Source organism: Bubalus bubalis, chromosome 9, assembly GCF_019923935.1.
Source record: "Bubalus bubalis isolate 160015118507 breed Murrah chromosome 9, NDDB_SH_1, whole genome shotgun sequence".
Lineage (NCBI taxonomy): Eukaryota > Metazoa > Chordata > Mammalia > Artiodactyla > Bovidae > Bubalus > Bubalus bubalis.
In genome coordinates this window covers 70,227,333-70,240,902 of record NC_059165.1, presented here as the reverse complement: position 1 = coordinate 70,240,902, position 13,570 = coordinate 70,227,333, and the positions used below count along the sequence as shown (strand labels likewise).

General features: G+C 36.9%; 1 protein-coding gene across 1 annotated transcript in view; it reads left to right on the top strand.

Moving 5' to 3' along the window:
- The window catches only part of GCSAML (germinal center associated signaling and motility like), a 50,814-nt gene that overhangs the window by 21,961 nt on the left and 15,283 nt on the right, over positions 1–13,570 (top strand). Inside the window, exons 2-3 of the mRNA XM_025292844.2 lie at positions 4,248–4,307; positions 7,818–7,867. Coding sequence (XP_025148629.1) covers positions 4,248–4,307; positions 7,818–7,867 — 110 coding nt within the window. The remainder of the gene's footprint in view (positions 1–4,247; positions 4,308–7,817; positions 7,868–13,570) is intronic.

The window sequence follows — 13,570 nt, the reverse complement described above, 5'->3', positions numbered from 1 at the left end:
TAAATGCCTATTTATAATAGTAATTCTAATGGCATGGAATTCCAACTAAGTGCCTTCTAAATTAGGAATTTTATGACCCTGTTTTTTAAATTTTGAATTACAAACAGCCCTTAGAAGGGTAAATTAGAGAATCATTGAAAACCTCAAGGAGAATCTTCATTGATCAGATTGGAAAAATAAAATCATGAGAAACTGGATTCTAGAGAAACAGAAAAAGAACAGAAGATAGGGGACACCAACATTTTTTCCTGATTCACAATCTATACTATTAAGTAATTATAACTTCCAAATTTCAATGACACTCTCCCAAAAGCCTATAATTAAAATAAATAAATTTAAATTTAACTTCCAAACTTGACAGTTTTTGAATATTATACAGAAATCTCTACATCAGAATCAAAAGAAAAGGTTCCCTTCCTCTGCAAATCTGATTTACTTTGTATTTAACAAGTTCTACTCTTTGCCTAGTAGTCCTGTATGTCAGTATCTAACAATGTTTCTTGAACTTTAAATACTAATACTGAAGAAATGACTTCTCTCAATAACGTCAGTTACAAGTATGAGGCTCATAGTCTGAGGTATTTTACATGAACCCTTATATAGAAACAAGAGAATACACTATTTTTGAGGATTTGATACTAGTGGGAATAGACCATTCCAAGAAATGATATGTTTGTACAATGCACATAGTGAAAAATTTGATTAACTGAATCACAGGCTTTGGTCTATGATGAATTATTCTGTAACCATTATATAATCATGCAAGTCACTGGTTTCTCTCGTTGTAGCTTCATCATTCAGTGTTTGCTTGATTCTCATAACAATGATTTTAATTAATGAGAATAAACATAAGAATAATATGCACAACATACACTTATCTGAATGTAGGTGAGGATTACGTTGCTCTACATGTACATGAATGGCAAAACAGAAGGCTTTGGAGAATCTTACTCTGGCTCAGAGGGCCAGGATCAGTAGTCCTAGTACTCCACATAGACACATATAGCATGCTTATGCTACCTGGACTCACTGGAGAGGCTGCACCTTTCCACTGTAAGGTGCTTTCAACCTTCTTGGCACCTCTTATCTCTTCTGGAGAACTCAGGAAATTTGCATGCCAGATCATGATCAGTCCAAGCTCTGGAACTTTCCTGATTATAAAAACTTAAACTGAGAGAATCAAGGATCAGATTATAGAATTTTGTTTCATCATAAGTCTGGCTTCTGGTCAGTTTCCAAATTGCATTCTGTATCTATGACTGTCAATTTCAAAGGAAAAGAAGTTTAACAAAAAGGAAAAGCTGGCTTCTTTTTAATAGTAAGAGAAGTGTACTCACTCTTTAGTCCACCATCACTGTGATAAAAACCAGGTATCATGAAAAAGAAAATTACAGACCTATATCACTGAGAAACACAGATGCAAATGCTCAACAAAATACTAGTAAACAGAATCCAACAACACATTAAAAAGATTATATACCATGATCAAGTGGGATTTATCCCAGGGATGCAAGGGTTTTTCAGTATATACAAATCAATGAATGTAATACACCATGTTAATACACTAGAGAATAAAAACTATATGAACATCTCATAGGTGCAATAAAAGCTTTTGACAAAATTCGACACCCACTTGTGATTAAAAAAAAAAATACCCAGAAAATGGGCATAGAGGGAACCTGTCTCAACATAACAAAGGCTATATAATGCAAACCCACAGCAAACATCATTCTCACTAGTGAAAAACCTGAAAGCATTTCCTCTAAGATCAGGAACAAGATAAGGATGTCCACTCTCACCACTGTTATTCAATATAATTTTGGAAGAGCTAGCCATGGCAATATGAAAAGAAAAACAAATAAAAGGAATCCATGTTGGAAAAGAAGAAGTAAAACTGTTACTGTTTGCAGATGACACGATACCCAACATAAAAAAAATCCTAAAGATGCCACCAGATAACTACTAGAGCTAATTGATGAATTTGGTAGCTACAAGATACAAAATTAATGCACAGACATCTCTTGAATTCCTATACACTAACAATGAAAGATCAGAAAGAAAAATTAAGGAAGCAATGTCATTTATCATTGCAACAAAAAAGAGTGAAATACCTAGGAACAAACTCACCTAAGGAGGTGAAAGCTGGAGTAAGAAATGGCAAGCCACTTCAGTATTCTTAACTGGAAATTTTCATGGACAGAGGAGCCTGGTGGGCTACAGTCCATGGGGTTGCAAAGAGTTGAATAGGACTAATTAACTGAGCACAAGGAGGCAAAAGACCTGTACTTATAAATCAATAAGACAACATGATGATGAAAGAAATCGAAGATGACCCTAACAAATGGAAAAATATATCACATTCTTGGGCCGGAAGAATCAATATTGTGAAAAATGATTGTGCTACATAAAGCAACCTACAGATTCAATGTAATCCCTATCAAATTACCAACAACATTTTTTAGAGAATTAGGACAAAAAATGTTGCAGTGTATATGGAAAGGTGAAAGACCCCAAATGTCCAAAGTAATCTTGAGAAAGAAAAATGGAGCTGGAGGAATAAAGCTCCTTGACTTCAGCTGTTGTTCAGCCACTCAGTCATGTCCCACTCTTTGCAACCCCATGGACTGCAGCACGCCAGACTTCCCTGTCCTTCACTGTCTCCTGGGGTTTGCTTAAGCTACTACACTACAAAGCTGCAGTAATTAAAACAGTAAAATACTTATACAAAACAGAAATATAGATCAATGGAACAGGATAGAAAGTCCAGAGGTAAACCCATGCACCTATGGGTACCAATTCTATAACAAAGGAAGCAAGAATATACAGTGGACAAAAGACAGTCTCGTCAACAAGTGGTACCTGGAAACCTTGACAGCTACATGTAAAAGAATGAAATTAGAACCTTATACCACACACAAAAATAAACTCAAAATAGACTAAAAACTGAAACATAAGACCAGATGCTATGCAATTCTTAGAGGAAAACATAGGGAGAACACTCTTTGACATAAATCACAGCAAGATCATTTTTGACCATCTCCTAGAGTAATGAAAATAAAAACAAAAATAAACAAGTGAGACCTAATTAAACTTAAAAGCTTTTGTGCAGCAAAGAAAACCATAAATGAGGTGAAAAGACAATCCTGAGAACAGGAGAAAAGAAAATGTTTGCAAAAGAAGCAACTGACAAGGGATTAATCTTCAAAATATACAAACAGCTCAACAACAACAACAACAACAACAACAACAAACCCCAATTGGTGGAAGACCTAAATAGACATTTCTCCAAGAAAGACATACAGATGACCATGAGGCATATGAAAAATTGCTCAATATCACTAATTATTAGAGAAATGTATTTCAAAAATACAATGAGGTATCACCTCACACCAATCAGAATAGCCATTTCAAAAAATCTACACACAACAAATGCTGGAGAGAGTGTGGAGAAAAGGGAACCTTCTTGCACTATTGGTGGGAAGGTAAATGGATATAGCCACTATGGAAAACAGTACAGAGTTTCCTTAAAAAACTAAAAATAGAACTATTATACAACCCAGCAATCCCACTCCTGGGCATATACTCTGAAAAACCATAGTTCAAAAGGCACATGCCCCTCAGTGTTCATTATAGTACTATTTACTATATCCAGGATATGGAAGCAACCGAAATCCAGATGAGTGGATAAAGAATATGTCATACATATATACAATGAAACATTTTTCAGTCATAAAAAGGAACAAAATTGGGTCATTAATACAGATGTGAATGGACATAGGGTCTATCAGACACAGTGAATTGGTCAGAGAAAAACACATACCATGCATTAACATGTATGTGTGGAATCTAGAAAAATGGTATAGATGAACCTTTTTGTAGGGCAGGAATACAGATGCAGATGTAGAGAATGGACCTGTGGACATGTACAGGGTGAAGTGGGATGAGATTGACATATAAATACCATCATGTGTAAAAGAGATAGTGAGAACCTGTTGTATAGTAGAGGGTGCTCAGCTCAGTGCTCTATGATGACCTAGATAGATGGGATACAGGCTAGGGGAAGATCCAAGAAGGAGGAGTTTATATATATATATATAGCTGATTCAGTTCACTGTGCAGCAAAAATTAACACAAATTGTAAGGCAACTATACCCCATTTTTTGAAAAATGTTGAGGAAAGCTAAAAAAGGAGACAAAAAGATTTGGAAAGAGGTAACAATCTCTTTTTTTTCTTGTGTGTTTTTTAGTTGCTTGAAAGACAATCAAAAGGAGCTTGGGAAGGTAAGCCCAGACGTGAAAAGAAAACGGTAAGAACACAGCATTTCAGAGTATTTTCTCCAGTGATTTACTTCCAGAATCTCTGTACCGTGACAGCTAATGTCCTATCTTAGACCTCTTACAACCACAATGATAAAATTCTTTGGCAATTGCCTCTAAGACTTGGTAGAATGTTAGATGGAGACTCTAAACATGAAAACTGGCTCATTAGTACACATATTTTGTTTCTTAATAGTTGTATAATGCAAATGCATGAATGAATAGCTGATATAAAGGATATTTGTTTCTGGTTGGTTATTTGGAATGACCACACTTCCAACCTATTCCACATACTTAGAATAATTTGGGGAAATATAAATCTAATCATGCCTTTCCCTTAAAACCCATCAATGTTTTTCTATTACACCCAGAATAAAATCCAAACTTCACCACGGACTAAAATTCAATATAGATTGACTCCTGTGTATGTCTCCAATATCATTCCTCACCCTGCATGCTCACCCGTTTTCTCCCAGGAAGTCATATCCTTCATGCCACTAATCTTCTTCACCTCAGGGCCCTGGCGCATGCTGCTTTGCTAGTGCACATGGGTTTCATTTTCCTTGTTTGTGATAGAAAATATCTCTTCTGGAGATGCTGGCTCTTATGATTTCTATGAGCTCCTTGACTAGACTATGTAAGAATGCTGTTTCCATACCACGTTGATTTTCTACACTGCCCCTCTCTTTATATTTTGTTATTGTTCAGTTGCTCAGTTGTGTCCGACTCCTTGTGACCCCAGGGTAGCATGCCAGGCTTCCCTGTCCTTCACTATCTCTGGAGTTTGCTCAAACTCAAGTCCATTAAGTTGATGATGCCATCCAACCTCTGTTGCCCCCATCTCCTCCTGCCCTCCATCTTTCCCAGCATCAGGGTCTTTTCCAATGAGTCGGCTCTTTGCATCAGGTGACCAAAGTATTGGAGCTTCAGCTTCAGTGTCAGTCCTTCCAATGAAAATGCAAGATTTACTTCCTTTGGGATTGACTGGTTTGATCTCCTTGCAGTCCAAGGGACTCTCAAGAGTCTTCTCCAGCACCACTATTTGAAAGCATCGATTCATATTTTTCTATGCCTTTCTTTTAACTTGTAACTTTATATTGTTAGTTTGGCTTTTTACATTCCATCTTCCTCTATAGACCAAGTGCTTGTGAAGGCTCTAACCTCTGCTTGAACTTGTTAGTGCCTATCAGTTGCCCAACCCTGACAAGACACTCATGGAAAAAAAAAAAGGCAGTGAAAAAGCAATCTATATCTGGACACTCTTATCTTGCCACTGCTTAGATTAACAGAAACGCCATGACTTGCTTGTCAGTCATGAGCTTTTCTTATCTTTGCACTCAACCCCTTTCCTAATCATTTCATCTCAAGGTCTGTTTTTCTGTCTCTGAGATGACCCTTTCTATTCTTACAAAGTGTGAAGGTATGGGGGATGGAGAGGAAGACCTTAATGTTTGTTGGTGACAGGAAATAATTTTTGAGGAATCAGTCATTTCCTAAGTTTCAGCTATGCTTTCTCTACACAAAGGAAAATGTAAAAATAGTGGAGTGGCTATGCTCACTGTGACTCTTTGCAACTCCTCTTTACATTTTGTAGCTGGAGAAGAGGTAAAAAATATCTTGTGATGTTTCTGAACTAATATTCTGATTGCATTCTATATCTGTAATATTTTCTCATGGATGTTCCAGGATTCATTATTCTTGAAGTTTAGAAGCTGTTACACATCAATGTTCCCTATGATTTGTGTTTTTTTCACCCATAAAATCAATTTTAAGATTCAAGTCATTTCAGGAGTTATTTTTTAAAAATGTCTTTGGATATTTTTGTTTTAATTGTTTGGTTCTCATGTCTTGAAATAGCAATTATGTGATATTAAGATTTCTTTTTTGTCATAATTATCATTGTATTTCTAACCACTCTACCTCTTTATTTTCTATCATTTACTTTTTAGTCTCAAGTATTTTTTTTTATGGTACTGCTTGTTTTTTTGTTTTTTTACTTTTCCATGCTTTTAATAGTATTTTACTTTCTCTAAAAGATTTGAGCTTTGCCATTTCTTTCAATTTTCCCCCCTTGATTTATGCTAACCCACTTTCCTGCTCCATGTATTATAATGAACAAAATTATTAACATAATTTTTGTTCTTTACTTGTCTTTATTACATTAATATATATATATATATATATATATATATATATATATATATAAAATTCAGTCCATGTGTGTGCAACTTTGTGCTTAGGCCCTTGCTGTGCAAGCAGGTCATTTGTGAGATAAAGTAGTGTGTGTGTTTGTCCATTGGTTTAGCAAGAGTGCTTCCCTGGAGGCTCAGACGGTAAAGGATCTGCCTAGAATGCAGGAGACATGGGTTTGATCCCTGGGTTGGGAATATCCCCTGGAGAAGAGAATAGCTCCCCACTCTAGTATTCTTGCCCAGAGGATTCCATGGACAGAGGAACCTGGTGGGCTATAGTCCACGGGGTCACAAAGAGTCAAATATGATTGAGCATCTAACACTTTCTTTCACTTTTTGGGAGAGGAGAGATAATCTAAGACTCAGGCTTTGATTTTAGTATGTTGTCTCAGATTGCCTCCTCACCAAATATTTTCTTCCCTCTGCTCTGAGCACATGTCTGTTTTGTATGCATTACCCTCTTTGAGTTGGGAATATCATTATAGGTTGTATCCTTTGTCACTTCGATTTTGTCCTTCAAGTTTAAGAGTCTAGGAAAAGGAAACAAAAGTTGTGTTGGCAACTTCACCCCCTCTTTGTCTCTTCTTTGTTATGTGGTGTGGAATTGTGTGGCTGTAGAGATAATCTTTATTTCTTTCATCACTAGCCCATACTTTTTAATATCTGTCACTGCAAGTTTGTAATTATAATTTCTAGAACTTATGATTTATCTTTAAAGATAAAGTAGAGAAATAAATTGAATTTTAATATTATCCTTTGGGTCATGCCTAGTTTCACTATATTGCACATATGCTTTTCATATATATGATAATATACAATATATGTGGTCTAAACAATTTAGTAATTCCTAAGTACAATAAATTCATAAAATACTTTGTTGGCATTTGTGGAATTTGCTCTCTACTTTTCTTTCTTTTCTTAGATTTGTGTAGTTTTCCTTTTTTCACCTTTATTGAAGTATAATTAAAAAATAAAATTTTAAGACAAAGTTTTAAGATAATTAGAGAGTACTTGATGATTTATGTATATGTTTTGAAGGGATTGCCCCACTGATGTAATTAAAACATCCATCATCTCACATATTTACCTTTTAAATATGTGAGAGCCTATTTCAATTATACAATACAGCATTAACTATATTTCATGGTTTTTCTGAAAGAAGAGTAAACAAGTATTTAATTTTATTTAACCTTTGAACTATAAATTTAGCAATGAGCTTAAGTTAAGGGCAATGAAATGTTTCTTTCAAGTGCAACTTTGGCTTCAGAGAACTGGAGTGTCTCATGTTATTATCTTTTTCCTTTGTAGGCAGGAAGTGACTACACTTGAGATAGAAAATCAAGGTCAAGATAAGAAAAGTAAGTCATTGCTTCATAATATTTTTCATACTAGGGATGTTGTAAACATACAAATTAGCTGATGTTCTGATACTATGTTCTAGTTGGAGGAAATTCTGCTTGGAGTCCTTATAGGGATGTGCTGGTCCTTTACTTGTTTTTGTCTCACAAAACTGATCTCATTATTCTTTATATTACAGTAGTATTTGAACATGATTTATTTCTGGCAGCATTTTATAGATTTCTAGGGGAAGGAATTAACCAAACTATGCCAATTTTAATTTATATATTGAAGTTTTAAAATAGGTTCATATTATTTGCTGTTGAGTGTTTTTTTTTTTTAAGGCATTTACTCCATTTGATATAGTATCTAGGTGTTGTCGCTTAGTCGCTTGGTTGTATTGACTCCTTGTGACCCCAAGGACTATAGCCCACCAGGCTCCTCTGTCCATGGGATTTCCCAGGCAAGAATATTACAATGGGTTGCCATTTCCTTCTCTGGCGGATCCGTCCAATCCAGGGATTGACACTGCATCTCCTGCATTTGCAGGCACATTCTTTACCACTGTAGTAATCATGCAATTACTCAAAATGAACAATTATGAAGAAAACTCACATTTTCTTATCACTATTGCTTCAACTGTCCTCTCATCTTACAGTCAACCTTCTTGAAAGAATTGTATGGCCTCATTATTTGGGACTTTGCATTTCCCAGTCTAAGCTCAGAGTAGTTTCCTCCTGGTACTACTGTTCCATTAAGCATGTTCAATGGACTATGAAACAATACATTTTACCAGACTGCATCACAGCCATAATTAGAATAACATGCTTAAAGAGCATCATAGTGCACTGCACATATAGTTGTTATATGAGAATTATTTTTATTTTATATATGTATATGGTTATACTGAACCAGGATATAAAATATACTTTTAAGTGTGGATCACATTAAAAAAAGTTGAATGTCTCTGTTCATATGTAACTACAGACTCTAAAGGACAACATTCAAACTTAATCTCCATCACTGTATTTCTAGCACTTGAAAATGTTTCTCAGCATCTCCCTCCTGAAATTCTTCCTTCCTTCATTTATTTGACACCACACTCTACTCTTTGGATCCTCAATTGTTGACCATTGCTCTATTGTCTGATGCTATCCTGTTTCAATACATCTGGAATGCTGGTGTTTGACCCAGATTTGGAAACTTTCTACTCTTTTGAGGAGCTTCTGTATGACGAATTTTATTTTACTTTTTCTAATCTTTGGTAGACTTTTCTAGGGAAAAGTATCTGAGGAAAATGTTTATTGTAAGAAATTTTTTCACTTCTAGACACAAACGCTTTTGTAGTTATAGATTATTCACATTTTCTGTTTCATCTTGTCAGTTTTGCAAGTTAAATTTCTCATCAAACTTATCCTTTTTAATTAAAATTCTGAGGTCCTAAACTTAAAATTTTAAGTATTTAATGTTTATGGGATCTATAGTGATGCCCTCTTGCTATTCCTTTGAGCCCAACTCCAACGCAAATCCTGAGATTCACCAAATATTGTGCTACTTTTATTTACAGGAAGAGTAGATGCAAATTGATTGAGGTGGCTGCTGCTGCTGCTGCTGCGTCGCTTCAGTTGTGTCTGACTCTGTGCGACCCCATAGAAGGCAGCCCACCAGGCTCCCCCTTCCCTGGGATTCTCCAGGCAAGAACACTAGAGTGGGTTGCCATTTCCTTCTTTGATGCACGAAAGTGAAAAGTGAAAGTGAAGTCGCTCAGTCGTGTCCGACTCTTAGCAACCCCATGGACTGAAGCCTACCAGGCTCCTCCATCCATGGGATTTTCCAGGCGAAAGAGTACTGGAGTGGGGTGCCATTGCTTTCTCTGCATTGAGGTGGGGCTATCCTGAAATAAGTCAGGCTACTACCCCCCCCCACCCCCACCCCCCAAAACTTCACCAAGGTGAAGGTTCCTTCATTTTCCTATGGCAAACTATATATCTGAAGTATTCTAGGGTACTTGTCCCTTTATGTTCACCAGGATCTATCAGCCTTATGTCCTCTATATAGCAGATTATTTTTATGTCCTGCAGATATATGAAATGATCAATGTTCCTGCAAAGCAGATATTGACAGAGAGACAGAAATTGATAAAGCCCTGAAATACACAAATGAAGTAGCACTGGTGTCTCTTCATGAAAGCAAATGTATTTAAATATATGCCAATGCACTGCTTTAGTGAATTAACAGACCTCATCTGCAACAGTAAATGCAACTGAAGTTATCTAATTAAGTTTGTGAAAATGTCCAAGACCCAGCCACATTTACTGAGGCCAAAAAGGGAAATTAAGTTAAAAAGTTATCAAAATTACCACCTCTGCATCTTTTTTAAAAATTTAAATTCATTTATTTTAATTAAAGGCTAATTACTTTACAATATTGTATTGGTTCTGCATCTTTTTTATATTAAAGTCAATAATTATTTTATTGCTTTTTTTAGTTAGTTTACATTCCATTTGGACCAGAGCCATTTGGGGAGAAACTATACAATGCTACTGCAAATTGGTCAACATATCTGCTTTCACCCTTGTTTTAAAGTCATGGTGGTATTCATTGGATATATTTATGGACCCCTTCAACACACTATGACATAGACATAGGAAAAAATTCCCTTCTCTTATTAGTGGGCTAAGGTAAAATAAGATTTTTTTTAGGGAAGTTTCCTTGGTCCTTTAATCAGCTCTTGAACCACAAATTTAAAGTATCATATTCTCTGTTTATGTGCTCCAAAAACAATCAGACAATCAGTTAGTCTTTATAGTTCTATTCTTTCTCCAAAGGTCTGTTAGAGCAGTCATTTAGGCTAGCCTTTTCCACCCAAGTGACCATTTTAATAAGTCTTTTTCCATTTGTACTGTGGACTACTTGTGTCTCATTTAAAAAAAAAATACTGATGGGATCTGCTCTGCCTCTAAACCTAATCAGCTGATGTAACTAAGCCCAGATTCTCATACCTTTGGAAGTCCAGATTCTTCCTTTGGAAGTTTCTTACTTCAACCATTCCTGGTTTCAATAATTACATATCAGTCATAATTATTGGGTTGAACTGCAGGAAAGATGTGGCAGTCTATTAATGGTGTATGAATCATAACAGAGCCAGAAGACTTACCAAAATACAAACAGCAAGACAAATTTGCAATTTAGAAAGCACTGTGATGATTACCATGTGTTATCTCATGGACATAGGGAAAGGAAGGTTATCTTTGCCATTTTCTGAGATGTTGGGGCAAGGATGAGAAGGTTATAGCAGTAAATTTATTTAAATATTCTTATATTCCTAAATCTTTAGATATTTTCCCTTTTTGGCTTTATAACAAGGAATATATGGGTAGTAGGTAGAATAAGGGGCTTCCCAGATGGTTTAGCAGTAAAGAATTTTCCTGCCAATAAAGGAGATGTGGGTTCAATCCCTGAGTTGGGAAGATTCCCTGGAGGAGGAAATGACAACCCTTTCCAGTATTCTTGCTTGGAAAATCCCATGGACAGAGGAGCCTGGTGGACTACAGCTCATGGGGTCACAACGAGTTGGACAGGACTGAGCTACTGAGCATGCAAACAAGTATTAACAGAATAAAGGCCCCCAAAGATATCCAAGTTTGACTATATTTTTAAATGTCAAAAGGGACTTTGCATATGTGATTCAAGGTTTCTAGGTGGGGAGATGAACAAATGCTCTTAAAATGTAGAAGAGAGAAGCAGAAGTGATGCAGCACAGTGTCAGAGTGATGCAGCATAAGAAAAACTCAAACAGCTATTGCTTGTTTGTAGCAGTGGAAGGGGACAATGATCCAAGGAATGAGTGTAGCCTCCAGAAGCTGGAAAAGGCAAAGAAATTGAATCTTCTTTAGAATCTACAGAAAGGAATGCAGCTATGTCAACATCTTGATTTTGGCCCAGTGAGACTCAGAGTTCTAGTATCTAAAACTATAAGATGTTAGTAATAAACTTGCATTGTTTTAAGCCATCAGGTTTGTGATAATTTGTTACAGCAGTTTTTGTTCAGTCACTCAGTCATGTCTGACTCTGCAACTCCATGGATGGCAGCAGGCCAGGCTTCCCTGTCCTTAACTCCCAAGTTTGCTCAAGCTCATGTCCATTAAGTTGATGATGCCATCCAACCGTCTCATCCTCCTTTTCCCCCTTCTCCTCCTGCCCTCAATCTTTCCCAGCATCAGGGTCTTTCCAATGAGTCAGCTCTTTGCATCTGTTTTGCAGAAAGTTTTCACTTTCATCTCAGGTTCACAGGATTTGTTAACAAAATAAGCCACTTGTTATATACAAATAAATAATACAGATATTTATTAGAGAATTATCTAGCTTACTTTCAATATACTAACATTAAAAGAAAGGAGAAATAGAAAGAGCAAAAGATACCTCACCATATTGGATTTTGACCAACATTCAGACTCAATCAGCTCTGGGAAGTCCCATGTCACAGGACATCTACAGTTCCAATTGGGAAAGGGTCTCAGGCAGTGTGTCCACTCCATGGGTGAGACTTCAAAGACTGCAATTTGGGTCTCCCATTTATAATCCCAGGACAGATGCAAACTGATATCATCATCAATCTGTGACCAAATTGCAAGCCTCAGTTCAGACAGTCGCTCAGTCGTGTCTGACTCTGCGACCCCATGAATCACAGCATTCCAGGCCTCCCTGTCCATCACCAACTCCTGGAGTTTACTCAAACTCATGTCCATTGAGTTGGTGATGCCATCCAGCCATCTCATCCTCTGTAGTCCCCTTCTCCTCCTGCCCCCAGTCCCTCCCAGCATGAGGGTCTTTTCCAATGAATCAACTCTTTGCATGAGGTAGCCAAAGTATTGGAGTTTTAGCTTTAGCATCAGTCCTTCCAAAGAACACCCAGGACTGATCTCCTTCAGAATGGACTAGTTGGATCTGCTTGCAGTCCAAGGGACTCTCAAGAGTCTTCTCCAACACCACAGTTCAAAAGCATCAATTATCCAGTGCTCCACTTTCTTCACAGTCCAACTCTCACACCCATACATGACCACTGGAAAAACCATAGCCTTGACTAGATAGACCTTTGTTGGCAAAGTAATGTCTCTGCTTTTGAATATGGTATCTAGGTTGGTCATAACTTTCCTTCCAAGGAGTAAGCATCTTTTAATTTCATGGCTGCAGTCACCATCTGCAGTGATTTTGGAGCCCCCCAAAATAAAGTCTGACACTGTTTCCACTGTTTCCCCATCTATTTCCCATGAAGTGATGGGACCAGATGCCATGATCTTTGTTTTCTGAATGTTGAGCTTTAAGCCAACTTTTTCACTCTCCTCTTTCACTTTCATCAAGAGGCTTTTTAGTTCCTCTTCACTTTTGGCCATGAGGGTGGTGTCATCTGCATATCTGAGGTTATTGATATTTCTCCCAGCAATCTTGATTCCAGCTTGTGCTTCTTCCAGTCCAGCGTTTCTCATGATGTACTCTGCATAGAAGTTAAATAAGCAGGGTGACAATATAGAGCCTTGACATACTCCTTTTCCTATTTGGAACCAGTCTGTTGTTCCATGTCCAGTTCTAACTGTTGCTTTCTGACCTGCATATAGGTTTCTCAAGAGGCAGGTCAGGTGGTCTGGTATTCCCATCTCTTGAAGAATTTTCCACAGTTTATTGTGATCTACACAGTCAAAGGCTTTGGCATAGTCAATAAAGCA